This window comes from Barbus barbus (genome assembly GCF_936440315.1).
Source record: "Barbus barbus genome assembly, chromosome: 18".
In the NCBI taxonomy this organism is placed as follows: Eukaryota; Metazoa; Chordata; class Actinopteri; order Cypriniformes; family Cyprinidae; genus Barbus; species Barbus barbus.
In genome coordinates, this window is record NC_136746.1 from 18,984,127 (window position 1) to 19,011,438 (window position 27,312).

At 39.9% G+C, this 27,312-nt stretch overlaps 1 protein-coding gene across 4 annotated transcripts; it reads left to right on the forward strand.

Annotated features, from left to right (window-relative positions):
- Positions 1 to 1,165: 1,165 nt before the first annotated feature.
- LOC306883934 (paired box protein Pax-2a) lies at positions 1,166 to 27,312 on the forward strand (the record flags this gene model as incomplete). 4 transcript variants are annotated; one of them, XM_079439464.1, is made up of 11 exons in its annotated part: positions 1,172 to 1,214; positions 2,782 to 2,947; positions 3,672 to 3,869; positions 7,838 to 7,923; positions 8,065 to 8,184; positions 9,036 to 9,080; positions 14,664 to 14,839; positions 16,786 to 16,906; positions 24,128 to 24,229; positions 26,754 to 26,840; positions 27,191 to 27,312. In XM_079439464.1, 11 exons carry the CDS (start codon positions 1,172 to 1,174, stop codon positions 27,310 to 27,312), a joined length of 1,266 nt encoding a protein of 421 aa, XP_079295590.1. The 4 variants fall into 4 exon arrangements, with proteins under 4 accessions (XP_079295593.1, XP_079295590.1, XP_079295592.1 ...); XM_079439466.1 differs by having other exon boundaries at positions 27,172 to 27,248; XM_079439467.1 differs by lacking the exon at positions 9,036 to 9,080 and having other exon boundaries at positions 1,166 to 1,214; positions 27,172 to 27,248.

A 27,312-nucleotide genomic window follows, 5' to 3' on the forward strand; every position in this document is an offset into this window, starting at 1 on the left:
ATTATTGTTTACATTTTCCGTATTTCCTGTTTTAGAAAAGAAACGCATCAGCGTATGTCCTGTTTTAGAAAATAAATGCCAAAATATTGCTTAACAATATTATTATTATTTAACACCAATGCATTAACAATCGATGTTCGGTGGAAAAATGTGAAAACACCCGACGAGACCTAATTGAAAGAAAAACAAACAGTAAATTGAAAACATTGTTATAAAGATTAAGACGTTCCTTAGTCTTAAAATAGTCTCATCTTGACAACATTATGCCAATCAACAACACACACAAAAAAATGTTACATTCAGACTACGTTTAGGTCACCAATATGATTCATGTAGTTTGACAACATACAGTTTAGAAATACCACGATGCCTGGCCGCTGGTGGTACCGCTTCCTTTCCACTTGTCTTTTAATTTCCTCGATTTTTTTTAACCCATCTCTCCTCATTTCCCTGCTTGCATCCCTCCCCTTCCGAAGTGTCAGATGAAGAGACCTCCTCATTTGGTGCTCCAGCTTTTTGCGTTGGCGAATCACAAAGTGTTGGAATCTATTGCCTTTGTCTGACATGTCATCCATCTCTATGCGAGGGGGGATCTGGGAAGGAGGGGGGCGGTGGACTGCAGCTTTTAGAAACAGACACACTGAGAAGAGGGGTTTCAGTCTCAGCCCAAAGCTTCTAACAGGCACATCCCATTCTTGAAGAGAGGGGGACCGAGAGACACTCGCCGTGTCCATGTTTTTTCCTGTCACCCCCGCTCGAATCTGACTGTACCCCTCAGACTTTACCAGAAACGCTTCTCCATATCGAGGAATTTACACTGCAGTTTCATCAGAGGACACTGGAGGAGACGCAACCACTAATGCTTGCGTTCCCTTAAATATGTAGCTAACAAATATTAACTGAACGACTGATTACGCTAACGTTCCTGCGTAAAATATTTTTTTGCGAGACCAGTGCAGGACATGATCTGCACCTGACCAGCCTCGTGTCTTCACTGAATGGACTGATCAGCACGAGATAAAGTTCGTCGCGCGCTGAAGAACTTCTGTACACTGGCATCGGAAGCACTGCGCTTTGAACGGATAGCGATCTTTATTAATTCCAATTAAAGCTACATAATCAAGGCGAGACGGCGACCTCAGTCGATTATCTTTCCTTCCTTTGCTATCCCATGGATATTCACTGCAAAGCAGACCCCTTCTCGGCGATGCACCGTGAGTAAAATATCAGTATTTTCCTTAAAAATCTCTACCTCGGTTAGCATAAATAAAGTCTAAATTGTTCATCGTTTCGGTAGAGTTGGCTTTGTAAGACTATATAACCGTTGTGCGTTAAGCTATTTACTCTTACTAAGTTTTCCAAAGCTCTTACAAGAAATGTAGGAAATGATTGTTTAAATATGTTATACTTGACGCTCAGTAAAGCGAATACAAAAAGTAGTCACCGCGAATAAAAATACGATCGCTTCTTATATTTAGCGGCCTTTAAATCGTTTGTTCCGACAAAAAGTCGATTACAATATTTAGCTTAATTTAAAATGACTTATTCTGCCTTGTATTTAAAACGTAAATGATTATGATATTATAAACAATATATTTATTATTTTTAAGTTCAGTAAGCCTGAGTAAATTACTGGTACATGTGGGATGGCAACAGATGTAGTTACAGGAAGAATATAAATATAAATCAAAATCGCCAGAAATGTCTAACATGTGCCAACGCAATAATACCAGATGAATTGCAAAAGATTAAATTATTTTACAAAACACTGCCTCTAAAATCTCTGCATTTTAAAGCGAGGAATTTCTAATGGAAATAAATGTGCTCTACATTAAAAAAAAAATCATAGAAAATGCTTGATTTTTGCCATAATAATAATTTAAAAGTTGTTTGTGCGATATTTGTTGAAAAGACCGTATTGTAACAAGATGACGGACGGCCTGGGTCTAATTTAAATAATTAATTCTTAATTATTTTGCAGTAGCCTACTCCATTGTTGTAATATGAGTTATCAAAGCTCTTTTTAATTATTTACAATAATTGTGCAAGGAAAATTAAACAGGTTGAAACATAATCTATGCGACATGTGTTTGGCTGCAATGGAATAGTAGAGGAAAATACTACCTAACTGCAGCGGGTCTTTATGGGTAGAATAGCACATGACGTCTGCCAGTGTTTACAATCATGAGTGCTTATAAAAGGATGGCGGTGTGGATAATTATTATTATTACAATAGTAGATATTTATCATGCTACATTGTGCTGACAAAATATATCTATAAATATAAAGAAATTAATTGAACTATAAATTTAAAAACGACTGTCCAACGTGCATAATTAATTTGTTTTATCTGTATGAGGAAAACATTAACTGTCGTCCCGTGAACTTTTCGATATATATATATATATATATATATATTAACACTGTCATAGTAAAATAAAAAAATAAATAAAAAAACAGTAGCCTACAAATAAACAAAAAAAGAACTGGGACGTCAAGACCTTTTACGGATGCATTTTCCATCATGTTTCTTAGTAAAAATATACATTATAGCCTAACTATCTTATTGTTTATCGTTGTCCACATGGGCACATGCAGGTAGTGTGTGTGTGCGTGCGCGCTTCCATGCGGAGAGTGTTAAAAGGGAGAAAGAGAGAGAGGTTGAGGGGAGAAAGAGAAGATTAAATGCTTCTGTGTGGTAGTCATGTTAACGGCGCAGCCTATCTTCTATATGTATGTAATGTTATGCTCTTTGTGTCTGTGTTGTTGTATCCCATATAGGGCACGGCGGTGTGAACCAGCTAGGAGGGGTGTTTGTGAATGGCAGACCCCTACCTGATGTGGTCAGGCAAAGAATCGTGGAGCTCGCGCACCAAGGAGTCAGACCTTGTGACATCTCAAGACAACTACGGGTCAGCCATGGCTGTGTCAGCAAAATTCTCGGAAGGTACGGAAATGTACAGATGTAGTAAATTTGTCCAGTTATAACAGTGTAGAAATAACAATAGTAATGAAATGATTGCTTCATGTAAATAAACTTTGTTTTACTGTTATGTGTCGTATTAGTAAGTTTTTCCCTTTTAGTGAAAAGGTCTAATATAAAAGATTTCTGACCTTAAATTCATTGTTGAGGAGGAAGGATATGTTTTCTAGGAAACTGTTATAGATGTTTGAATTTTCTGAAATATTTTTCAGCTATCAAAAGGATCTTATAAGGTATTCTGCACTTTAAATGTTCCTTAGAAATTATGAGATATGTGTTGGTGGCATGTATTAATCGTGGGGTGCATGGGACATATATCAGTCGCTAAAGAAACCGCTTGATAAATGGATGATTTTAAATCGCAGCATACGAATGTTAATTATTCAAAACGGAAAACATATCAAATGTAGGTGTTAAAATAAAAATTAGCCTACACATTTTCCCGTCGCAAGGGTTGGGAAGAAAAATCACACTTGATAATTTGAAACTCAAATAAAAAAAATAAATAATTAAATTAACATTATATAGCTATTTATGACCCGTATCCACAACGCACTGTTTATAAATGTGCACAATGCCACGCGCTAGCAAAAAAAAACAAAAAAACAGAAAGAAAGAAAAAAACACGCCAATATTCTGACATGTAAAGATTTTTTTAAATAACGAATTATCGTTTATGTTTTTCTAGATACTATGAAACCGGCAGTATTAAACCTGGAGTTATTGGGGGGTCCAAACCAAAAGTGGCGACACCCAAAGTTGTGGATAAAATCGCAGAATACAAGCGGCAAAATCCCACAATGTTCGCCTGGGAGATCAGAGACCGACTCCTGGCCGAGGGCGTTTGTGACAACGACACAGTACCAAGTGTTTCATCTATAAACAGGTAATGCTATTTGAATTTCGATTTTCAGTTTTGAAAAGCATGAAGACAGAACAAAACTATTAATTCCGTTCTCTACTGACCTTCAGCAGTAGCCTATAGTCTACTGTTATTAAAACAGCGAACACTAACGGCCAAATTATCATCAGCTAATTTGAAAACCCTTTAGAGGCCTTGTATAGAAAACTACACATCTTTTCCAATTGACGATGCGTATTCAATGGGTGACGTTTTTTTTGCTTTTTAATTCTTGCTCTCGGGGTGGTCTCAAATGTGCAATTCAATCCCAAATCTGTCCACAGCCTGCAGAGGATCTATAGTTGAGGTCGCGAAAATCACATCTGTCTCGATGAAAACCAATCAATAATCTGTAACCAGATCCAGTTGCACTGGGAAATACGCGACTAGACATCACTGCCTTACACGGAATCTCAGTAGTTCTAAAAAAAATATATATATATAGTAGGCTATGCTACTCTAGACCAAAAAAAAAAAAAAAAAGTTAAGGTAGCCTATTTAAACGGGTTTGGGAAAAAAACGATGTTTATTTTTTATATTTTCTACTTATTTTAACTAATACAATAATTATTATAATAATAATAACAATAATTATTATAATTATTATTACTACACTATTATTATTAATATTATTAAACAAGAATAGTTTGAAATATGGTGGGTGTGTAACTGGGCTTCTATCTCAGCAATTTCAGTAAGCTATTAAACTTAGCAAGGACTAACAAACAGGTTCTGTAGTTCTTATATTATCGTAAATAATGCAAGGGACATCATATGCAGCCCCACTTTGCTTATATGCCTACCTACATTAAATACGTCAGCTGAAAATAAAAAGTCCTAACAATTAGTTACCTTTCTTTTTCTTATTTCTTATTAAAATACAAAGGCTAGCAAGACTATCCCAAGTGAGATGGAGTCGTGGTGGTGGGAGGGAGCAGAAGAGTGGAAGAACAAGGTGAAAAAGGCCTACCTGCAAGCAGGAGTAATGAACTTTGGTTAGGAGGCACTGTTCCATAGAGCTGGCCAGCAGCATTACATTTTAATGAGCTGAAGAGAGATCATGGGCCGACCCACACAAGACATTTCCTAGAAAAAAAAAACGGGGGAGAGAGAGGCTGAAAAAATTCATTTCATGCACTATGGCTGCTTAAAAAGGGCAATTTGAACAGGTCTCAACACATGTATGCGGTAAATTTTTAATCTGCATTAATGACTTGAAAGAAGAGCCAATAAACCTTCGTTTCCAATGTTGTTCAAGTTGTCATCTCAGAGGAGGCCATTATAAGCACCTCTGTTTATGTATAAAATTAATATGTATAATGATGTAGCTGGAATTTATTACTGCTATTCTGAATCATACAAAGTTGGGATTTCTATGCTCAAGGAACATTTATAGGATAAAACTCCCTGAGCTAATCATTTCAAAACTTGCCTGTATTAGTTAATAAAATAGGATTTGCTATAAGTAAACATCAGTGAGGGCTGTGCTTTGAAGTGATCTGGGTTACAGTGTTCTTTAACTTTGATACTGCTGAAAGCAGGCAAGTACAAATAAAATGCAATATTTTAACACTTCCTATGATCATAACAGAACATTTAACACAGGCTGCAGCTGCCTAGTCAAGCTGTAAGCATTGTGCCATTTTCAAACAGGTGTTCTTGTACCCTGTCTAAAAGTATTCCCTCACCAGTGAGCAGACTGCAGAGGCAGGACCCTCATGCACTGAGCACTGAGGTTGACCTCTGCTCTGTTGACATTAGAAGATGTCCCAGCTTTAAGCACATTTTCTCTGCATGAATTATTAAAGATTACACACTGTCTGGGGTGTTCTCTGTGTCCTCCTCACAGCATGAAGTCACTGGCACACAACCAGTTCTGAGCCCTTCTATCGCCTGAATCCTAAGCATCCTTTCAATAGCATCGATTCATATTTTAATATTTCTACAGGGAATTCTCAGCACCCTGGCAAGTCATTAATTCACACCTTCCAAATAGCTCATTCGATAGCGAGAACATGGATCCAAGCTATTGAATTTGTGTGGCTAATGCAAATCGTAGGGTTAAATCATTGTTTTGGTTGGATGTTAAAAAATTCACACAATATTCATAATACTTAAACAGATTTTGCTATATAGATTTTAATTTTTTTTTTTACTAAAAATGTTTTTAAAAACATTGCCAGTTCACTTCACTCAAATCATCAGTACATATGAAATAAGGATTTCCTTAGTAATGAAATTTACATCCATGTTATAGTTTATACAAATGTGAAAATGTGTAGCCAACGAGTATACAGTGGTGTGAAAAAGTGTTGGCCCCCTTCCTGATTTTTTTTGCATGTTTGTCACACTTTAATGTTTCAGATCATCAAACTAATTTAAATATTAATCAAAGATAACACAAGTAAACATAACATGCAGTTTTTTATGAAGGAAAAACAAAATCCATACCCACATGGCCCTGTGTGAAAAAGTGTTTGTGATGGTCTGGGGCTGTTTTGCTGCTTCAGGACCTGGAAGACTTGCTGTGATAAATGGAACCATGAATTCAGCTGTCTACCAAAAAATCCTGAAGGACAATGTCCGGCCATCTGTTTGTGACCTCAAGCTGAAGCGAACTTGGGTTCTGCAGCAGGACAATGATCCAAAACACACCAGCAAATCCACCTCTGAATGGCCGAAGAAAAACAAAATGAAGACTTTGGAGTGGCCTAGTCAAAGTCCTGACCTGAATCCTATGGAGATGCTGTGGCATGACCTTAAAAAGGTTCATGTTCAAAAACCCTCCAATGTGGCTGAATTACAACAATTCTGCCAAGATGAGTGGGCCAAAATTCCTCCACAGCGCTTTAACAGACTCATTGCAAGTTATCGCAAACGCTTGATTGCAGTTGTTGCTGCTAAGGGTGGCCCAACCAGTTATTATGTTTAGGGGGCAAGCACTTTTTCACACAGGGCCATGTGGGTTTGGATTTTGTTTTCCCTTCATAATAAAAAAAACTTCATTCAAAAACTGCATGTTGTGTTTACTTGTGTTATCATTGATTAATATTTAAATTAGTTTGATGATCTGAAACATTAAAGTGTGACAAACATGCAAAAAAAAAAAAAAAAAAAATCAGGAAAGGGGCCAACACTTTTTCACACCACTGTAAATGTGTTCCTGGAATAAGGTGACAGCTTCTTCTCTCAAAAGCGTTTCCCAGATTAAAGACATCAGATGCTGCAGTGGGCTTTGGTGAAGCAATGAGACACTATTGCTTTCCTGTCACATATAATTTATAGCCCTCCATTTGCATCTGTTCTTCTCTGCCTCTAATTCCCAACTTTTTTTTTTATCCCCAAGTCCCAATCAATAGGGCCTCATCCGCACTGGCACCCCTGAATGTTTGTGCTAGAAAAAAAATGGCGTATCTGGGAAGTCAGTATCTACACTCTACAAGCAATCTTCACTTGCTTCAGTGAGGAGGAGGATAGAGGGAGAGATTGAGATTGAGATAGATAAAGAAGGAGAGAGGGAGAGAGAGAGATTATTAAAGCTGAGGCCAGTTCGAGGCAGTGAAGCTCATCATTGAGGTGAATTGATGCGATTTCATGCTTTGTTTGCAAGATCATTCAGACCAAAGTGCAATGAAAACTTTCCCCCATATCACACCTTCAAGGTAGTGGGACTTTATCGTATTTCTAAAGATGGGATCCTATTTGATTGAATCCACTCTCTCCGCGGTAGCTCCCACTCTGCCTCGCACATCTACTCCATGATTGGCCCTAATACCCCAAGATTGGTTATTTGTGACAGAATCAGTGCATCTATATAGGAAGGCCCCAAAACAACACTAGAGTTTTACACACGCATTGGGTCGCATCAGGCTGTGCAAAAACTTACCGTAAAGTGATCCAGCCAACCAACTGCAACTTCGACTCATTGTGTTCTTTTAACTGTCATTTCATAGGATAATTCGAACCAAAGTTCAGCAGCCTTTCCATCCATCCTCCGACGGCACAGGAACGCCTCTCACCACAGCGGGACACACTATAGGTGAGACAGCATATATTTTGCATATAAACATAAAAATCGTAATGACATCAATTACGCCTGTGACCTAATGTTAATTCATTCTCTTTTAAGGTCATCTTGAGAGCACTCCATATACGTTAACCTATTCCTGTGCTCTTTCAGTGCCCAGCACAGCCTCCCCACCAGTGTCAAGCGCTTCCAATGACCCCGTGGGGTCCTACTCTATTAATGGCATCCTAGGAATCCCTCGCTCCAACGGTGAAAAGAGAAAACGTGATGATGGTAAGTGACTGGATTTCTCTCCATCGCTTTTATTCCCCTTTCACTCCTATTCTAGGCCTCTCTACAGCCCCCTGTAATTTCCAATTTGTGTGGGGAGATGAAGATGGCATTTTGATAGCACTGGACAAAGCATTTTGTAAAAGAAAAAAGCGCTCTCAAGTGACTTGTTATGTAGTAAAGCAGATTGGGCTATTTCATTCAGCCGCTTGATATTATGGTGTTTGCATGGCTGTAGCACATTTTATTTGATGATACAGTAGCTCTGTGCAAACAAGAATATGCCTACATGCTATCATTTGGTCCGAATCATGACAGCATAACGCTTAGGTAGTGCGTCAGGGATACGGCTTTATGCTTTTTGTAAATAATACCGGTCAACGAAAGGAAGACAAAGAAATCAGCAACGTAAAAACAAGAGATGCATGAGGAAATGTGCTCACAGCCGACTGGAAATGCAGAATGCAATGTAAAATGGCCTGATGTGCGATTTATAATTGACTTCTAAAGACATATTCTGACGTTTTAATTTCTCACAATTTTCTGGCTGTGTATTTTTGCTTTTGAAGAACTGAAATAGTGGCAAAATGGGGGCTGCCAACCTGCTCATGCCAACATTCTCTCTCCTTTTCTAAATGAGAGGGCACATACCGCCTGAGGCCTAATGGCTGATCGGCTCTTCATACAATCGTCTTTTGAATTCTAGTGAATAAACATCCATGTGGCACCGGGCCGAACGGGAACATAGAAAGTGCTGTAGTCAAAGGGAGGGAGGTTGAATTGGTTGGAAATGATCTCTTAAAACATTTATCAAAGCAGGGCTACTTGCTTCTTTTATGTTTCCATTTCTTTAGTTCTCTGGAGTGGCAACCACTTGGATGGGAGGAAAATAGGATATTGTAAGTTCCGTTAGCCCACCTTCTCTTTGCTTGCTCAATCACGAGCCACTCGAGTCTGATCAAGTGCTCTGTGTGTGTGTGTGTGTGTGTGCGTGCACGTGTACGTGTAGGGTTGTGTGTCGAGGGGAGGGGGATGAGAAGGAGCCCACTGACGCTTAATGATATCTTTATGGAGAGAGCTCTGGATCATATATAAACACTGTGAGAAAGCGACTGTGGCAAATCACATTTGCTACAGCGTGGCAAGCTCTTACCGAGACCGTCGTGGGGCTTTTCCTCTGTCACTGTCATAGACCGTTTGCTCCTAAAAACAGAGAAGGGACATAACATAAGCGAGAGGGGATTACCCAGCCAAACGGCAGCGGCGGTAGTTATTCCTAGTTTGATTAGAACTGACACAACGTGAAGAGTGGATGAAGGGCTTGAGTGTAATTGCATCATAAAACACTAGGCGGGAAAACACGAGTTTACTTGCGTGCGCAATATCAAATTTAATACCACTTCAGCGAGGATTACCTTTCATTATAACGACTAGAGTAAATATTCCCATCGTTGCCAATGTGTTTTCCTCCTCTAGCGTCGCACAATCTTTTGCAGGTCTCTCAAGGTGTACCGAGACATTTGTAGGGCATATGTCATCCCGTGTCCCTGATGAAGAGCTCATGGCTGGTAATTTGATACAGTGCCAAATGTCTAAAAAGCTTTGTGTTATTTAAACTTAGCCCTTATTTCACACCGAGACATCAGGGAGGCAGAGCGACAGCCAGTGTATGGTTTCAATTTCATAGCAGCCCAGCAGCCTTGGGCTACCTGAGCCTTATTTGGCTGGGCGCAGCCAATCTTACCTTCATTAGATGATGACATAACAGAAATATGCTAATCCGATTTTAGGAAGAGATGTGCAGATGCACTTTGAAACACGTAACGTGTGAAATGAGGTTAAAACCAGCCAGTTCTGGAGCGGTGTAATGAGTTAGTGTTTGATTTAAAAGATGTAGGCTTCCGCAGTCTTTATATTTGATGATGCTAGTGCCCTTTAAAAAAAAGGGTCCCCATTACAAGAGTGATATGGAGATAATGTAGTGTGACACGCGTTATGTACACCAGGTCTTTGCAAGAGGAGCTTCTGGGACACAGGTGTCATAAGAGTCATTAATCTGTCATTTTCATGTGTTACTGCAAATTAAAAGTAGCGTGTTGCTCGCCGGCTACGGGTGACGTTCGGTGTGGTGCGGACCATCGCAGAAAGGGAGGGAGAGGGAGGCAGGGGTTGGGGGGGAGCCTCCCAAGATTAGTTCTTTGGTGGCAATAGCTCCCCACAAGTTGAACATAGTGACATTTTAGAGAATTTGCAATTCTGCAGAGAAAAGCTATTAATTCACAAATTAGCACCCCCTTCCTCTATCGTGGATGTGCAAGCTATTGAGGAGACAAAAGAAATAGCCTAAAGGGGAAGAGAGAGACACAGCCCTATCTGTGTAAAGATTGGTTTATATGTCTGCAAGCAGTGATACCAATTATGCCAGCACAGAGAATGCGCCTCAACCTTATTGCTGCCTTCACAGGCCCTTCAATCCATTGCCAGATTTATTTGTGTATCTCATTATGGAAAATAGAATGCCTCTTTTGCCAAATGCATTAATGGCAAAAGAGGGAAATTAAGCCTGTTTGGGATTTCTCATTTGTCAAAGTTAATACTTTGTTACAAAATGACACAAATGAATGAACTGAGTTAATTACTAGCAGTACAGGCACAAGTTGCGTATTTCCGCGCCGTTTCGTTCTCACCTGTCCTTGCGTCGACTGATCAGCAGGTTGGTGTGACCCGGCTCTCTTCCATCTGTATGAAACCAAACATAACCTACATAGGGAGTAGGCTGATTGCAATAAATTGCACGCGAAAACACAAGACTGATGCTTGAATCAGCTGTGGGAGCGTGCGTTCACATGAAAGAAATGAAAGTGGGGTGATTTATAAGGCCTAGTGGCATATTTATTTGACGTTAGCTCTAAAGAGATTACATTCGTGCCATTGTGGTACAAGAACGCAAAACTTTCACTTATAGCTTGTTTGCTCATCTAAAAGTATTGCTTTGAGAGTGAGCGACAACACACTTCAAATCCCCATGCTAAAATAGTTTGGCCCACAGCTAGAATGCTTAACCTGTGCTTACATTTCATGGCCTGTGAAATTCTATTGTGTCAATATGGATTCTACTTTAAAAAAGAATAGAAATGAAATGCATCCAAACCAAGAAATGGATTGGCCTCAGTCTAAATCGAATAAGAACATCCCACCGATCTCATCACGATGATAGCCTCTGTATGAAAGAGAAAGACCAGATTTGAGAGAGGCTGCAGAGCGTAACCGGCAGAGAAGAAGGTGCCGGGCTCCTTATCAAAGGACACAAAAGGTCTATGCCCCCGCTCGGCTGATACATCTGCATTCAAGCAGACCCGCCGCCCCGGCCTGGCCGATAGCTCAAACGTGAAAACCTGCAGCACGAAAACATCTAAGGACAGGGTGGTTCGCTCGAGGAGGAATCATGTCAGGGAAAAGTCAATTATGAATGCTGATGCTGAGAATTAATGGTGCGCCGCATTACGCAGATTTTAAAAGGAAAGAGAGAGAGAGCGAGGGAGAAACGCATTCATTAATTGCGTTCCAGAACGCTACGTCACATGAGGCCGATGTGCTAAATGTGCTAAACCGGGTGTGAGTACAGTAAAGAATGTGTGTTATGGGTGAGAGGAGAAACCCATGCTGACAGCGGTAGCCTGAGAAAAGAAAAAAGGAGAGAAAGCGCAGCTCCTACTGGCAGCCTGCACACTGCTCAGCAACACTAAATTGAATTAATAAAGCCTTTAAACACGCTGTAACATAACAGGAAATTAACAGCCCTGGTTGTGCTGCTGCTGCCACCTCGTTCTTTCTCTCCCTCCATCTCTCTCTTGTTCTTTTTCCCACTGTCTCATCTTCTTCTGATTTAGTTATGTGCTGTGCAGCCTTGCCGCACCGTAGATTTCAGAAATAGGGGTGCCAAGCCTCTTTTCCTATTTGCTTCTCCAGCCTATATAATGAGTGCAAACTCACACAAATTTCTAGTTTTTGAGCAAGTATTAAAAAAAAAAAGTTACTTTTTCGTTAGATAAAAAAAAAATTAATAATTAAAATAGGAACACTGAACTTTAGACTTAAAGGGATAGTTCATCCAAAAAATGTAATTCTATCATTTACTCGACCTCATGTTGTTTATATTTTTTTCTTTAAATCCATACATTCAAACAATTCTTCAAAACATTTTTAACAGAAGAAAGTCACAACACAATGATCACAGAGGTTTTATTTTTGGTTGAACTACCCCTATACGAGTGGATGTGTGATATTCAGGTCAAGGGTCACAGAGGTCACGAGACCCTCATTTGCTTTTCAAAAAGCTCTCTCATCCAAGCCAGCCTTATCTGTTGAGATGAAAGCTGGAAGCTCAGCGCTGCTCTCTTTAAAAAAATGTCACACCTGCCTGATCAACCCTAAACACACTTCCTAAAGCCTAATATATTCCCTCAGTTCATATCACAAATTTAGGACATTCCACTTTAAAATATTCAAAAGCACCTTACACGTACGGACATTGACTACATACAGTGCATCTATTAAAATGACAAGTTCACTATGATAAGCCTTTGACTGTCTCTTGTTCTTAGTTTTATTTGAACTGGACTCTCCAGAGGAGGAAGCCCAGGGGAGGCCTGTTTTATGGACTCTGGTTATCTGATCTGACAGAGCTCTAGTCACATAGCACCAGAGTGCTAATGCAGTGGGATGTCAAAACAAACACACTCAAGTGTTCCAATGAAATCAATATAGCACGAGCACTGATGTAAACAGGAGCCATATACATAGTCTAGACAGCATCACTGCAGTTACACTGAATCTCTGTTAAATGTTCAAAAAATTCCAGTGAGAAACACTGATCTAACCTTGATCTAACCTAAATCTCCCCTAACTGTAACGTAATGGAGAGCAGCCCAGCCCCCACAGCTCTGTCCCCTGTGCCAACTAGCGGCCCTGCGCGCTTTGGGCTTTTGAGTATGGGAAACATGCTGCACCGAAGCAAATGACAAACGCCTGCTTATTGATCGCAGTTTGCACTTAGACCAGCTGATAGAAAGTAATTAATGACTCTATTTTCTTCGGTACCAAAGAGAACAATTGAGGTTTATATGGCAACAACACGCAGCCTTATAGAAGGCCCCCAAGGGAGCTGTCTATAAAAAAATGCCTGCGCTCGGATATGGAATGACTCAAATAATGCAGAGAGAAAAAACACAACAAAACAACCACAACTGGAATTAATAGGAAGAGAAAAAAGTCACGTCAGTGTAGCTTAAATACACACTCACACACACGTACCATCTCCCTGTCTCTTATCAAACCTCTCTGTGGATCTATTTCTCCTGAAAGTCAGTTCATCCTGTGGCCTCAGCCATTGAAAAAAGGTCAAGCTGGCGGGTAGAATGGCAATAAAGCCCCTGAAATGGTACTATCAGTGGAACATGATTGATCAATTGAATTCCATAGCACAGAAAAATGTGGGATTAAGTAGAGTATTATACGCACAATGAGTTGAGGCATGATGTTCATTTCAAGTTCATTTCGCCTCTCTCCTGCCACCAGATCAGGCAATCAATAGGGGCCTTGCATATCATATATCACTACACTCTCGCCGAGGAGAGAACATAATCTGCTGCAAATTTAGAATGACAGATTTGTAAGGGAGCAAAAAAGCCCCTCCACCACCAGAGACACGAGAGGCTGCCGGTGGGACTGCCGAGGTTGCATGAACGTTTGCCGAATGTTTGTGGAAGGGCTTCCGGAATAGCAAAATGAGGCGCTGGGGAAAGAAGGCTACCTGCTTCGGCAGGGTGATGAGGTCACGGTCTGAGGGGAAACTGTTCATTTGTTTATAGAGAGCGAGATGGAGGGAAATGCATAAGCTGGCAGTCAAGCTGTGTAATTGTATTCAAGCCGGCACTGGCCTCCCATTTTTCCAGGGAAAAGCAATCTGAAAGTGAAAGCAGCATTACATTCTAAAGGAAATTGTGCCTTTTAAATAATAGCTCTCCATTTTCCACCAGCCCACTGACGGGAAAGAGAACAAGGTGGCTCGTGCTAAAACACATGGCGTTCCCAACAAGTATATGTTTGCTCTGAAGGTAATCCATCAATTACTGCAGGCCTATCAGATGATGACTGTGCTGATGCCGATCTGGGATGGGGGAGGTGTGGGTGCTCTCTCTCCCACTTTGCACCGTCCACATCTTTCCCTCTCTCTCTTTCTCTCCCAGCCTCATGCGCTCTATCTTTCCACAGCTATTAGGATCAGTTTGAGGCTAGCGCTGACTGAATTTGAGCTGATACAGTCCAATCTTTCATCCAGCGGTGCTGAGAGCTGCACTACGGCACTAGACATAGCTGTTGTGTGGGTGCGGGGAGGGCGGGATGGGGTGCCTGTCCCAGGGAGAAACAGGACCATAACGACTGGTACTAGCATGTGGCCTTGTCCCTCTCTCCTCTCATAGATGGTTCAGATGGCTCTGGCCCAAACAGTGATTCTCAGGGTAGTGTGGAGAGTTTACGGAAGCACCTGAGGGCCGATGCCTTCACTCAACAGCAGCTGGAGGCTCTGGATCGGGTGTTTGAGCGGCCGTCATACCCCGACGTCTTCCCTACGTCAGAACACATCAAGCCAGAGCAGGTTAGTAATATTGAGGCAAATGGACGAATACTAACAAACTAACTCTTAAACAAAAAATCTGGAGATTGTTTGCAGTACTAATTTTAAAACGGGGTGTGAGCGGACAGCAGAGCTCATTCGAACCGACAGATGTTTATTTTTCTTAAGATGAACTAGTGAAATCAAGTCACCATACGATTTAATCCCAGACAAATGTTAACTGATGCATCTTGCCTAAGCATCACTAATATATGCATTAAATAGTGTAAGGTGCATTAAAGCCAGATTAATTTAGTTTTTAATAATTGCACATCAACATGAATCCGCTGATACGAATACGAAAAATAATTGACAGATCTTCAGTCTCTTGAAAAATTATGCTGTGAAAAACAATATAAAAAAAACCACCACCTTGTATATACAAGCTCTTATTTAAAGCTTTCGGCTTATTACAGGAGATAAGCTTTATTTACTTTCATTATACTATCAAACAACCAGTGACTATTAATTTTTTCCCTTGAAACTCCAAGTAGAGGCCCATAAAGCAAAAGCAGTGGCCTAATTGAGTTCATTTTAATTTCTCTCCGATCGCAGAGAATTACACTGGTGATAAATCAGGGGGACAGCCCTCACCCCTTGTAGAGGGCCTAATTTGCAGCTAATTACAAAACTGATTTCTACTGGAAGATCAATACCAAAACGAATTGGAAATGACTTGCAATCACAAAGAGAAGCCAAGAAGGTATTAAAAAAGGCAAGGAAAGAGGCTAAACGCGAGGGAAAAAACAGCCCTGGAACAGTCCAGAAAAATCACTTTTAATTTAATGTAATATTAATCAGACTACATTCCCATTTATTGGTCCGTTTTTGTGCCCCCTTTTTAACTCTTGAAAGAGCGGACCTATTAGCCATGTCTGGTGTGTGAGGCTGGGCATTAAAAAGCCATTTTGGAAATGCTAAACTCAATGGGTTTACCCCTCCCACACTTCTGCCAGCCATTTGGTCATCCTTTTCAGATGGCTCTTCAGTTGCCCCACGCCCAACTTGCCCCTATCTGCATGATAAAATAGCTGTTGTGCATCTGAGGCCAGACCAAATAGAGAGGAACATCCGCTACTGGCCAACTGAACATTTGTAGCAGACAATTAGAGTTTATCTGGAATAGAGACAGACAAGTCTGGGGTCACAGCATTTCCCATTGGGACACCGGCCCTATTGTGGTGCGCAGATGCACGAACGCACACACGCACGCAGACATATATGGACATATGTACGCTCACAATTTAATATGCGAGGAACAATGCTAGCCGGAAATCTATTCTCATTTGTTGCATTCGTTACAAAGAAATCTATTTAAAAAAAAAATCATAGTACCATAAATGACCTCAAATGCAACTTAATCCAACAAATGTAAGCATCATATAAAAATTATAACAGAAAGCTGTTTCGGGATTATGTTCGTGTCATCATTTTCTCATCCTAAAGAAAACAATTACAAATGGTCTCGAAACGAGGCCATGTTGGTAATCGAACAAAGCAGACCCGTCTCCTCCCTTGGCTGGTCAGGGGAATGACTGCAGTCAAGCACAAAGAGACAGCTGACACCCCTTCCTTTCAGTCTGTTCCAAATCCTACTCTCTGTCCCGCTCACATCCTTAATGTATGCACACACAGTTCACATTAACTCCACCAAAACCCACATGCACTGACTGGGGGAAATAAAAATAATGTGCAAGTTTAGTACAACTGGATTTCAGGTGCCCATTTACAAAGCCACAGTAACTGAGCCGCCGCTATATTAAATCCACTTTCCTTAAATCATAAGAAATATCGTAAAAAGAAGAAAGAAATAAAATAACACAGGACTGGCAGCTCAGAGGCAGAAAGCTTTCTAATTGGACACCTTAAAAGTGATGCTTGGATCCCAAGATATATCTACTTAAAGTGTCCCCTCCCCTCATTGGCAGGCTAATGAATACTCGCTACCAGCACTGAACCCTGGACTGGACGAAGTCAAGCCCAGTCTGTCAACCAGCGTCAGCTCAGATTTGGGCTCCAGCGTGTCACAGAGCTACCCAGTAGTGACAGGTAAGAACGCTGGATCCACTGTCCCGGCTGACCGTTAGAATACTGGCAGGACGTTCATATTCTAGACTATGTGACTGTTTAATGTAGTAAAGTGAGCTTTTTAAGTTGAGCGGACAGGTGAGAGTGGAATGTGACATGTAGATCTAAAGTGGATGGATTAGTGCTGCTTGCTCTGAGGAGCCGTGTAAGAAAGGAGCGATCGAAACAGACAGGCGCCGTTACTTGCATGCAAGAAGTGATTATGGAGATTTGTTGGCCAGTGTCACTGTTCAAAAACCAATGTATTGTTTTACTACTTCACCATTGTGTACTGAAATGTTTTCTTCAGCTGATAGTTCTCAGAAAGAAATATGGCGGCCTAGCACGGTTTGGCCTTTTAATACTGCAGCATTTTTTTTTCCCTTGTGGTATGCGGTGGTTAATGTCAGCCTGGCTAATTGAAATATTGTTTCATTGTTGCGGCTGTTATTACCTCAGAGAAGGTTAAGTTTACTGATAGCCAACTGTCATGCTGAGATTAATACGCTGAGCTTTTAATAAAATTCACATAATTATGCAGGAGCCATCAAAGCCAATGAGTTCTGTGTGGGCGGAGGACAGGATGATTGAAAATTGCTGTGCCCCCTTCTCAAATGATAGCTGGATAATGTTATGTGAAAAGAAAGGGCTTTTTTCCCCCTCAGTAATATGTGGGAGGTAGAGTTCCCTCCAGAAAGTTGGGCCTCTGGAGAAGAAAGGTGTGTTTTTGTCCTTTGTATGAAAGCAGTCTCGGTCTAGGGAGCACCCTCATGGCAGGTGGCCTTTCTTGCACCTGGGACTGGACACACCGGTGGTCTTAGTGCAGACCACCTCTTGCTTCTGGTAGAGCATAGGAAACGGCCCTGATGGAGAGATTTTCAAATGGTTGCTTAAGTTTTTATTGTTGTTAATGATTTCACAACGGTGTCGGTGCGGTATATGCATCCATGATAAGAATGCTTACCCCTGGCAACCTAAATTCAGCATTTTCTGAAAAAAATTGAATACAGTTGTAATTATGCTCTAAAGCTTTTTCAGAATATCTAGGCTCAAATGACATTTCTTGAGAGTCTTATATATTAACTGTTCCATGTCATATTCTAAATGACTTTTGGCAGTAATAACTTCATTTATTAAAAAAAAGCAAGAAAAGCAGTTCAAAGATGCAATAACCTAATGTTATGGTGTACTCGCATGTGATAAACTGGAAATAAGAATAAGGACAGAGTTAACGGAGGTGCTAAATTACCCTACGCATTTACACTGAGAGCCAATTCTGAATAAATTACTCCCTCTCATTGGATAGAGCTGGAGATTATGCTCGTTCCCAGCAATGTTTTCCTGAGCCAATTAAAATTCACGCTGCCATTGATCTTGTTGATTTTATGTCGTGCGATTTGCATAATCTATTAAAGATGAATGATTAATGAACTCTTCATTACAAAACAGAAATTGGAATTTTAAGGGCACTACGAGGCATAAGAGACATGTTTTTTTGTGTTAACTGTTTACCCAATTAGTTTTAGGGGTTACTGCTCTGTACCTAAAGTCCTAAAGGAAAATGCATTTGAAAATGGCTTGTCTATTGGACTGAAATTTATGATGCTGAATGAAATGTAATTAATTAAAAAAAAAAAAAAACTTGTAGTAAAGTCCATTCCTTTAAATAATGGAATAGATGCATACTTTTTTAGATACATTAATAATATAAATTGCTATAAAGTACAGATAATAAAGTTGTTGTGGGTTTAATCTGTGCTTCTGTTGTTTTAAAGGGCTTCAGTCTTATCAGATGCAATACTTGCCCTTATGCGTCATGCACATTCCACACTTTCATGTATTAACTGTAGTAGAGGGGAAAAAAACAATGGCATGATTTATTCAAACTGCAGTAAAAAGTCTGGATGCTGTCCAGATATGGCTAGCTTTTTAAAAAGGCCGTTTGCACATACCTTCACAATGAATGACTAGTGCAGATTCTTAAGCGCCGTCCCTGCCGAGCCGTATAATGGAAGTCTTCCTGGTGCCAGTAGGATGGTACCGTGTAAATGGGCACCCCTCCGATCCGCTGAAAACCTGAGCAGGTGCTGAAGGGATCCCCCTTGTTCCAAATCTCTTAGGAGAGATGGGAGGAGAGGAGAAGGGGGGAAAAATGAGTGCCCAGGCCTGAAAGCAACAGAGCTCCATGTCTGAAAAAAAAAACAAGCAAGAAAAGTAAGAAAGAAAAGCAGTATACGCAGGCAGAGCGAAAGAAAAGACTGCTTTGTGTCGGCTTATGCTGCTGATGAACTCCGGCTGAAATATATCCGCCAGAGAGCCATTTTTTAAGTGTGGCCCGCTATTCTCCAGTGAGCAGCAAACAACACGCTGGCGGCTAGACTGAGGTACCTGATGTGTGGCCCGGTGACAAACTGCCTCTGTCTTGAGTCACCAGAAGCCCCGGCAGGCCCTAGAGCCCAAATTAATGTTTATTTCAGACTCACAATAGCACACTAACCTTTGAGCACACATTTGATAATGAATGACTTTAGGAACTTAAATTGGGCATTCAAGCAATTTGGCCGTCCAAACATTACATTGCTGTAATTGATCGGGGTGAAGCAGTCTATTCCGTTTTTTCCTGTGACAAAATGTTGAAAATTGAGGTCAAAGATCGCAGTATTGTTACAAAACATTGCAGTGTCTGTGATTATAAATTGTTGTTTTTTATATATCTCATCTCTAAGGCAAGTGACTTTGCTGGAGCTGTTGGATTTTAAAAAAAAGAAGTCATTCCTCTCTCTCTTCACCCATGTGAAACTGTGCATTCATGAGAGCGAAAGACAGACATGGAAAACTCTATAGCTCTTGATCGTGTTGAGATGTGATGCACCTCCACATAGACCAGTGTTTATCTTCCATCTCAGTAATCAGGAGGTTGACAGCCTTCCTTTTTGCAGGTCTTGCTTGTTTCCAGGACAATAAGCAACACCACTTCTGATTAGTTTCAGAGTTCAGTGATCTTGAACACTGGGCTTCGGTCAGTGTAGCGAACGCCCTTGTCTGCTTTACAGCGGCAAAGCAGAGGCCGTGAAAACGCAAGGCCTAATTCCTCCGACAGCCTCTCTTCCTTTTCTCCTTTATTGGCCTCTAAGGTTTTTTATTTTTGAAGTTAGGCTTTATGGCCGTCATCTTCTTCTCTGAAATATAGTCATCTAACAGCCTCGTTTCTGTCTCTTGAATTAAAAAAACGTCATGTTTATCCTGCTCCTGCTGCATGAAGATTCGGCTGTTAGTCCCAGACTCACCCAGGAAAGGAAATTCTGCCATTGATTTGTGTGGGAAAGAGGCCAGTTAAGTTGCCTGATTTCCTGGCGTTAGGTCAGAACTGGTTGTCAGGGTTGCGTCTGACAACAAGAAGGCCTTATCTTAATGAGCGACTCTCCGCACATAGTTTGGTTGTAAAACAACAATAGTTGGGAAACAGCTAATGAGGCTATCATGAAGCTGTGAGAGCCCTCCCCACAGACCATGTTAACAGCAGAGGATGTTAAAGAGGATGAGTAGAGAGAGAGATGAAGACAGAGCTCACATTGATTGCTCGAGCTGCAGTCGCAAACCCGCTAAGATGAAAAATGCCAAACCTCATCAGCCAAATGATATTATGGATGGCGATGCAAAGGGGCTGTGTCACGATTTGCAGGCTTTTTGTTTTGAGATGCGATTCTTACCTCCGAACCTTAGGGAAATTTGAGCGTGATTGATCTGTGAGCCAAGCTGCTGTTTGCTGATGCTATTCTAGAGATATAGTTTCAAAGTGATTTACCTGTGTATATTTGCTCATTTTTAGCTCATTCGATGGATAAATTATTTCAATCAGGTTTGTATAAAAATGTAGCTTTATTTGTATATAAATCTAAAGTTGATAGACGACTGTGAAAGTGTCTGTTGTGGAGCAAATTGTTTTTTTTTTCATTCTGAGAAAAACTAGATAGAAAAAAACAACTGAACCAAAGATTTCTCTGATCCGTTTACAAAAAAAAAAAATTAAGTTCTAATCTATTCTGTTTGTAAGTATGAATAAGCAGGGCCCAAAACAAACACATACCAAATGGGTAAAATGCATGTAAAATATAGCTGGCCTGTAACTTTCCAAAAACTTCCAAGTATGGAGAACCACTGCGATATTACGAATCAGTTTTTTTTGCAGTGTGAGAGAATCAAAAATTTTTTCTATTTAAATTGTGTCTAAACTTCTAAATTTGTAGCGATATATTCCTGGCACCATGCCACCAAATTAGATAAAATCATATTTAGGTTTTTGTGTGAGGCGATGTTTTACTGAGAAATGCCGGACTACTAATGCCTTTACTGCCAGCTGTAATTTTACTGAAAAACAGAAATAAATTTTGTCATAGAAAGAAAAAATAAATATAAAGAGTTTTACATTAATATTGGATAAAAAAGATAAAAGCGTCTGCTAAATGACTAAATAAATTAATAAATATTGCAAAAATATATATAATAAAAAAATATTGCCAGCACATACGTGTGGCAAAAGTTTTAAAGCATCTTTGATGTAATTATTTGTGGATCAGTGTTATAGCACAAGTTCACAGTAACATTTCCTGGCTTTCCATGACCAAATCCCCTCGTGCATGTAGAAATGTTGTTTTCTGAGCGTGTGCCTCTGGAGGCTCTGTTAAAACTCCTGAACACACCCGAGGAACTGAGTCAGAACACCGCGGCAGTCGTAACTTCACATAAATCCTTCTTTTCCTCCTAAGCGCAATGTAGCATCACAACAACACCAAACACTGTCAGCCAAACTTCATTTTCCTTTTCTTTTACTGCTTCCATTCAGTACTTCCATCTGTCATGATTCATCTTTGTTTTTTTTTTGTTTTTGTTTTTTTGTTGAGTGCGAGCGATTGTGCATTGTCTGATTGTGTGTGTGTGGGGTTTTTGTTGTTGTTTTTCTCCACCTGGCAGAGTCACATTCATCCTCCATGTGCGTTAAGCAGGAGCCGCATGAGGCTTCCCTGGCTCCTTTCACCCCTTCCTCACTGGCAGTCACGGGCCTAGCGGAACTGTTGCCTCTCCAGCCCAGCGTGTCAGTAGATGCCTCCACCCCCTGCTACGGTGCCTATGCCCATCATGCCCCCAGCTACGGCCAGTATGCAAGCCAGCCTATTATAGCAGGTACAGCCCTACAAAAAAAAATAAAAATAAATAAAATAATAATACAAAGAAAGATTAGAAAACGTACCCTGTGCTGGTAAAGGGGGAAACAACCAAAGGCGTCATGCTTTTTTTGGGGGCAGCAATGACAGTCATTTGCCCTGCACAAAACAAGACATTACAAAAAGAAAGGAAAATTACTCTTTAACAAATTGTCATTTAAGTGGTACACTACTGTTCAAAAGTTTAGGGTCAGTTAGATAAAAAAAAAAAAAAGAAATTAATACTTTTAATTGCATGTATGCATTAAATTTAATTAAAATTAAAAGTGACAGTAAAGTCTTTTAAATTATTTTACAGTAGAAAAAGATATCAAATAAACTTTTTAATCACTAAAGAATCCTAAAAAGGGGTTTAGCACTACTGTTTTCAACACTGATAATAATAATAATAATAATAATAATAATATGTATTTATTGAGCAGCAAATCAGCATATTAGAATGATTTCTAAAAGATTGTGCGTCACTGAAGACTAGAGTAATGGCTGCTGAAAATTTAGCTTTACCATCAAAGGAATAAATTACATTTAACATTAACAATTTACAAAATACATTAAAATAGAAAACAGTTTTTTTTTATATAATATTTTACTGTAAAAAAAAGAAAAAATTACAAATGACCCAAAACATTTGAAAGGTATGGTGTATATAAAAAAAATGGTATATATACACTGTAAAACTGCAACGTTTTCAAAAGCTACAAATATTTTTTAAATGTCATTTAAAATCTAATATATTCAAAAATCCATTGGGGCACATTCCATAGCGCTGCTGGAGACGGCTACTGTCCTGTACGGCCCTGAAAAGTACTGTTAATTCTTATCTAGTCTCTAGTACTTTGATTTTATTTTATGATTAAAAGCCTCTGTATTAGTATTTCTAACATGCTTGTTAATGTGTGAGTGGAATTGTGTGTCATACTCTATAACTGCAAATTTTGCTCATATTTTTAGTTAATGACGGAAAACTAGACAACAACTCGGTTGTAATTTGCCCTTTGTTCACATTAATTAAACCAAAAGCACAACATCACACTAAAACGGATTTTCACATTGCTTACTGACTTAGTGTGCCACCCTTACTGGCAGCTCTCTTATTAGTAACTAGATTGGGGTAGCCCCTCACTGGTCCCCTTTCAAACAATGATGCGGGACCTCGCGAGGGCCCATTCGGGACTGACGAAGGCCTACGTGCTGTAAAGTTTGCGCCAGCACATCCAGCAGGATTGCTAGCCGTCACCTTCAATTACAGAACTGAATATGGAGGCAGTGTGATGTTCTGGGCTTTTTTAGCAGCAGCGATGCCACCAGCAGGCCGAGGGCATTCTGTGCTTCTCTATGTCGAGCAGTTTAAAATATTTCAGTCAAAACAGGCCAGCAGCGCCACTCTGTGTAATAGAGGAAGTTAAAAGGCCGAGTGACCTAGAAGAGGAAAAAAAGCAGAGTTGTTTTTAGCTTCTGCAGGGTCATCAGTTTTTCAAGTTGTGAATTTATGGAGAGGTGATCATTACCTACTGTATGTTTGGCATGTGGGTTTTCTAGTTATTTGTCTACAAATAAAAAGCTACAGCTGACTTCAGTTTCCACAGATCTTCAGAGAAAAGGGTTACAGGGTTGTGTTTTTAAGGAAATCAAATATGTTTGAGTATTTTTATTATTAATGTGCATAGTGTAACACTTTAAGTAGTTTAATGTATGGGGGGCTTTTCCACTTTATTCTACGCATCATAATTTTTGATGTATCAGAATATGTGGAGTTTATCTTTTTTTTTTTTTTTTTACAAATATACACATACTAAATGTATTTATATATAATCTAAAAATCTTAATTTCTGGATGATTTTCCTCTTCAGTTTTATTATTATTATTATTAAGATTTTAGGATAACTATATCCAGCACCCATTTAATTTTTTTGTATTTATTGACTTTATTTTTTTAATTTTTTTGTGGAGCTGCCCTCACAAACTTTGACTTTCTTTCCAGGTCGAGACATGGCGAGCACAACCTTACCAGGATACCCACCTCATGTTCCCCCCACTGGGCAGGGCAGCTACCCCACCTCTACACTTGCTGGAATGGTCCCTGGTAAGTGTAATTACTATTTTTATGAGGACGTTAATTTTAAGAGAGCTCGTAATATTTTCAGCGAACAGTCCTCGGCAATTGATCATCTTCAGGAAACCTGAGGTCATGCAAAGCCAACTTGAATTTGCACTGCTGCACCTGGAAAATAAAACAGTGATTTGATAACAATTTTGCATTAATATTCAATTAACATTGGCCCAGAGCTTCCTTTCCTGTTTGAATACATTAGTGTAGAATGCCAGGTAACATTTTAAGAATGAGAGTTGTGAAAGAGAAGTGACACAAGCATATTGCCCATGACATTTCTGGTGATGCTAATGTTTATTAAACAGGATAATATTAATGAGGAGCATAATATTAATGAGAAAAAGATTAATGAGGAGCCGTAATTGCAGGATGGCTGCAAAGACAACAGCGGGCAGTGTGAATCTCGATCTCGACTCGTCAATCAACTGAGAAGGAGAATCAGCTTATCGGCTGCCGAGGAGAAAATTAGCGCCTCTCAATAAGTGATCAGGGACATAAGTGCAGGATATAGGACAGTTCCTCTCTGTTCCACTCAGGTTCCAGTGCTCATTACGCCCCTCCCTCGCTCTCCCGGACCGTTCGACGCTCTCACAGACCATCGATAAACACAGCTTTCTCCACCCTGCCTCCAGTGCTGCAGAGCGTATCTCTTTTCCCCTCTACTTAACCTGCAGTTCAGGTTCACAGCAAACAGTTAAGGGTCACAAAACAGCGGGCGGGAAGGCCTGTAAATATTTAAATCACTATCTCTCAGAGGGACCCGACTTGAGTTTCACTGCCAGGACAGGATGCAATCTGCCAGCAAGACCGGTGCCCTCTCCCCAAACAGCGCAGACACACACACACACATATGTATGCAAACGGATGGTCTGAGAGGTGCTGCAGAGAAGTCAGAAAAGTGTAAATGCAATTGTACGCGGAGCCAGGGGATAACATCAGCGCTCGCAAAGTCCGAGCACAAACATGCAGTGTGCGAAAATTGGAAAACAAATATTTTACATCAAACACAGAGAGGGATTCTTCTCTCGGTCACCGTTGAGTGCCTCAGATAGATTCAAGTCTGTCTTGGGCTTCCACGGCCCACAAACATGAATAGTTCGCAGGGGCAAATTTAATTCAGTGACAGGATTCATTTGCTGGGCAAACATATCTTTACAGGTACATCAAATATGTTTTCATCAAAGATTCATTTTCATTGGTCACACAGGCTGAGAAATCCTCTTAAATCCTAGAGCCATGGGTTTTGTGTGCACTTCCATTCATCTGGCCCTCGAACGACTAAGATTTAGTGACAGACCCCAAACACTGTTAAAGCAAAAGCCATTCCTCACCAGCTTCATATAAAACCCAGCCTTTATTGTCTCATAAAAGAAAGAAACGTGGGGGACCAACAGCATTGCTCACTGACATGGACAGGGTCGCTTCCTGAAAGTCGAATTCGGCCGAATAAAAAGGGTAGAGTGTGTGCGAGAACGAATCCATTGGGGAAGTTTTTTGAAGCCGGGCTTTGGTGTGGCCGAAGAATAGAGAATCTTAAGAGCGCAACAGCAGAATCAAAGAAAGGAAACTTCAAAACCCAGCTCAGGATTAATGTAACAAATTCAGCCAAAATGGCCGAGCACCAGGGCGTAGGAAAGAGGACAGGGCGAGCCATCTGCTAGCTAGCGCTGTGAAACAATGCCAGTTCCTTTAGTTCTGATGTGCTGAACTAATGTGATGCAATATTACGAATATTTCAAGCACAGCATTACTTTAATTCAGTAATTCAGTTAAGCTCAATCGATAGCATATGTCATTACCTTACCTTAAAAATGCATTTCTTCTTGTCCCTCCTTTAAATTTGAATTACACTGTAAAAAAATAATAATAATAAGTTATAAGAAACAACCATTATTGGAGTAGATTTTACAAGGGAAAAAGCTATTTCAGTCTTTCTACTTCAAAATTATACATTTAACTTGGGTCATTTGTAATTATTTGTGAAATTTACTAGCAATTGTTTTTAGAAATTGTTTAAATGTTAATCATTGACATTTTTTCTGTAAACATTAAAATACTCACTGTTTCAATTATATAGACACCAAATGGAACCAATAATCATCTTAACATAATTTTAGTGTAAAAAAATGCTTACTTGCCTTTTTTACAACTTCATTGTCATCACAATGCCATAAATGCCAAAAAAATACAAAAAATTATGCACAGGTTAACAGATTAAATAACTGAAGTGCTTTTATGAAATTTCAAAGTTCTTTAAAATCCTTCAAAACTGGCTTCAAAAATATTTACTCAATATGAGTTCTTCATCTTAACCTTGATTTTTTTTTATCTTTTTTTTTTTTTTTGAGGGATGAATCAAAATTAATTTTTGTGGTGATCAACATTATTCCACAAATGCTGACAGTCGAGCTTTATTTCACCCGGAATTTATTAATATTCCTTTAAAAAGGTACACAATTTGCTTTATTGCTAACCTGTCACTTGTGTTTGATTTCAGGAAGCGACTTTTCAGGAAATCCCTACTCTCACCCACAGTACACAACTTACAATGAAGCTTGGCGGTTCAGCAACCCCGCGTTATTAAGTGAGTATTAACCCTTTTTGCTTATCCCTTATGGGATTAGTCGCTTTAAAGTGGGATTAATATAATCACATTTTACAATGACATTATTTGCATGCAGCTTTACTAAACTAGCTACAGTTTTATTTCTCTTTTTGATTAGCAAGGTCATAACACACCGCATCTCTAAATTAAAACGCGCATAAGCCCTTCGCAAGTGTTTTTGTGTGTGCTGAGGTTTCCGAACGTAATAGAATAGTCTGATTGTATTTTACATAAGCAAAATGATTAGGAGTGGGCATAAGTGTTGCTCTTGCTGTGGTTTCAAACGCTCCGCTCTTCTGTTAACTTCCAGGTTCCCCTTATTATTATAGTGCCGCATCCCGGGGCTCCGCCCCTCCCACTGCTGCCACTGCCTATGACCGCCACTAGTTACCATGGCAACCCAATCAAACTGCAGGACCATGGCCGCGGCCTCCATATCGTACCAGTCTGA